General features: G+C 33.3%; 1 protein-coding gene across 1 annotated transcript; it reads right to left on the reverse strand.

Annotated features, from left to right (window-relative positions):
- Positions 1 to 221: 221 nt before the first annotated feature.
- LOC114272941 (F-box/kelch-repeat protein At3g06240-like) lies at positions 222 to 2,657 on the reverse strand. Its single transcript, XM_082908858.1, has 2 exons — positions 1,370 to 2,657; positions 222 to 576 (listed from the first exon to the last, which is right to left on the reverse strand). The coding sequence occupies exons 1-2, from the start codon at positions 2,527 to 2,529 to the stop codon at positions 573 to 575; spliced, it is 1,164 nt and encodes a 387-aa protein (XP_082764984.1). The 5' UTR covers positions 2,530 to 2,657; the 3' UTR covers positions 222 to 572.
- Positions 2,658 to 3,298: the final 641 nt, after the last annotated feature.

Here is a 3,298-nt window from a genome sequence, read left to right on the forward strand (position 1 = left end):
ACACATTTAATGCCAAAAAACTCCCTTTTGTCACTCTAGCAAATTATTAGAAAAGTCGAATAGTTAAGAATACGTCAAACAAATTAATTTTTTATAAAGCTTATTTTTAACTCATAATATAGCCATCTAACTCTCAAAGCATAAAAAACACCTCTCAAAATTGCTGCAAAAACGTACCCAAAAAACAAAAATAGCGTCGAACAGAATGAACACAGAGCAAAGATATGAAGCATGACTAGAGCATCTCTTTAATGAAAATATGATAATGTTCAACAAAAATATACTGACAACAGTATACAGTTAAGAACTTAGAATACCAGTTGAAAGCGACATTACGAGATGCAGCCAAAAAATAATAACAAAAACAAAAAATTTCAAATTCCATAATTGTTTTGCTCCTAAAAATGATATTTCCACTGAACACAATTCAAAATAATACAAACTCGTTTCATCTGATGTGCCTCGATAGGTTCAGAATATTGGTAGTTCCATTTGGTAAGACAAGTCATGTCATCTCATTCGCTAGGTCATGCTTTGAATCCATTGAATATTTGAAATTACCCAACTTTGTTTTACCTGCACTTGCGATCAACAGAGTTAATGTACAAAAACAACATGGTAATCTATAATAAATAAGCATAATCTAAACAGAGAGATCCATATATCAACAAATCATTTGAAAGACAAAAAAGAAATACATAATTCCAATATGTTATATAGAGCATTTGAACCCATTGTGTTCATCACATTTGAACCAAGCCATTTATTTTCCTTGGGAGATGATCTCATACCAATATTATTATTTTGGGGTTAAAGATATGAATGAAGAATCCAAAGATCCATCTTTCAAGTTAGAATAGTGTGGACTCCCACAGAGTTTGGTGGTTTGGGTTTGCATCCTTTCGGTTCTTTTGCTTGTCATAACATAAAGCCATTACCACAAAGAATTCAAAGATCCATCTTTCAAGCCATTACGATTTCATACACTCGCTAATGTTTAATTATCAATCAACCATTACAACAAAACAGTATTTCACAATGCTGACCAGTTTTCATAGAATTATGAAACAATTCAACATCCAAAATCAGCACATTAATGCTGTGTTTGGTTGGGGTATTTGGAGAGGGATTTGGAAAAAGAAATGAAAAAAGTAGGTGAAATGTGAATAAAGCATACCTATATTTCACTTACTTTCACACACATTTTCCCTTTTCCTTTCTAAATTCCTTCCCAAATTCCCTAACCAAACACAGCATTAGCATAAGGGTTTGACATATAGGCAAGCAACCAAATGTAGTATATACACTATATGAGTAAGATAAATCTGCAGAAAGTAAATGCTGAAATTGAGCTGAATTAAGCTTTTACCTGTCTTTCCTCTTCCTCCCGCTCACTCCCCATCTAGAAAATGCATAATTTGGTTTGTTGAGTAAGATAAGGTTCTCCTCATAAGTATCAACAACCTTAGGGCATTCAGTAGCATGAATCCCCAAATTCTTAATTTGCTGATCCGAAGGGTCATATGAAGAAAGCACCCAATCCATAGCCGTTTTTACATCCAATAATACATGACCATTATTTCGCATACCTAATACCCGTGCAATTCCTCCGCTTAGATCAACTGTGAGCTGTTTATACAAAGAATCAACTACGCCATACTCTTTCATTATCCAAATGGAACAAGACTTGTACCCAGGAGAAGCAAATTCGTAACATAACAAAGAAAGCAATCCCCCGAATACTGAAGTAATGACCATAGTTTTGAGGCCGAAAATACCATTCGGTAACAGCATCGTTTGAAACACCTCATCGGACAGATCAAAGGACAAAATCAATGGATCATTGGATGTCTTCATATATCCAGGAAAATGAACAGCCCCTTCTAAATAAGAAGTGAATCGCCCAAAAAAAGCAATGGTAATCTCATCCAGAAAAGAGTTGCTCGCTCCACTCAAGATTTTCCACGAGCCCGCGTTAAGGGAGAAAACCTCAATGTGTGTTGTTGGCTCCTCATAAAAGTCCACTATTCTAACCACCTTATAATCGTTGGTCCTCGGATCAAATCCAAACCCATGATAACGCGCAGGCTTTTTGATCATAGGCTTGGGCATAGCCATGGACTTTCTAATCGATGGGTTCAAAAGAAAAAACCGATCTTTTTTGAAAAGGCAAAACAAACCTTTCGCATACTCAATTGCCCAAAAAAAGTGATGATAATAGCTCTTTATTGGGAATTCAAGAGCTTTATATTCATCAAATGAGTCCTCGGAATCAAGAAATAGTTTGCAGTTCTCTGTTTCGTTATAGAAAGTAGAATCGTATTGCCTAACTATCATGAGTGGGAGATTATCATAGCTATTTATGTAGGTATTGGAAGTGAGGGAGTGAGTGAGGTGGGTATTGATGAAATTAGGGCTTGTGATGAGAGAGTTCCAAGATTTGGAAACAGTCCTGAATTTGACTAGGGATTTGGTGGGTAGTCTCAGGAGGATTTCCAACACAATTTCGTCTGGTATAAAGTCCGACATCGCTATGGTTCTTCTACCTGAAACCGTGCTCTCTCTTGCTCTTCTTCTTCGTCGTCGTCTTCTTCTTCTAGGGCTTGAGAGTTCGGCTCCCAAACTGAGATTTTGAAGTAGGCTGCGTTTTTGTTTGGTTGGAGGATTTAACGAAAGAAATAAAAATGGAAAAGTATAAAAAAAAGGGATAAATTATCTATATCTCTCTTGAGGTTTTATAAAATTATAAATTCTTTTTGAAGTTTTAAAATTATCTACACTTTTTGAGGTTTAGTTGAATTACAAATTTTTTTAAAATTTAGTTAAATTACAAATTCTCCCATGAGATTTAACTAAATTATCATTTTTAAATAAATTATGAAATGTCAAATTAAAATGGAAAAACACTTATTACACTATAAAAATAAGATTTTACAGTCCAAAATTTAGGGACAAAATTATTTTTGTTGCGAAAAATGTCGTTATTATATTTTTAGCTATGAAAATTGAACATTAGTGATCAATTATTATCTTTTTAGTAGCAAATTTTTTGTCTCAAAAAATAAATTATTTTGAGATCAAATTATTTTGTCCTAAAAGTCTATTTATTATTGATATTTTTGAAATTTTATCGCTAAAAACCTTATTTTTTACTTTTCAGTGCGACTTTTTAGTGGCTATCCTCAAGACAATAGAAATTAGTTCCTAAATGTCTTTTGTAACAAAATTTTCACTTTTAGAGATCAAAAAAATTAGTCTATAAAATTCTTATATGTTGTATTTTAAGATTGTGAAAATA

The sequence above is a fragment of the Camellia sinensis genome, chromosome 15, assembly GCF_055761805.1.
Source record: "Camellia sinensis isolate YWXY chromosome 15, ASM5576180v1, whole genome shotgun sequence".
NCBI classification, from domain to species: domain Eukaryota; kingdom Viridiplantae; phylum Streptophyta; class Magnoliopsida; order Ericales; family Theaceae; genus Camellia; species Camellia sinensis.

Coding starts and splice junctions, on each gene's coding strand:
- LOC114272941 (XM_082908858.1), bottom strand. CDS start 2,529: ATGTCGGACTTTATACCAGACGAAATTGTGTTGGAAATCCTCCTGAGA.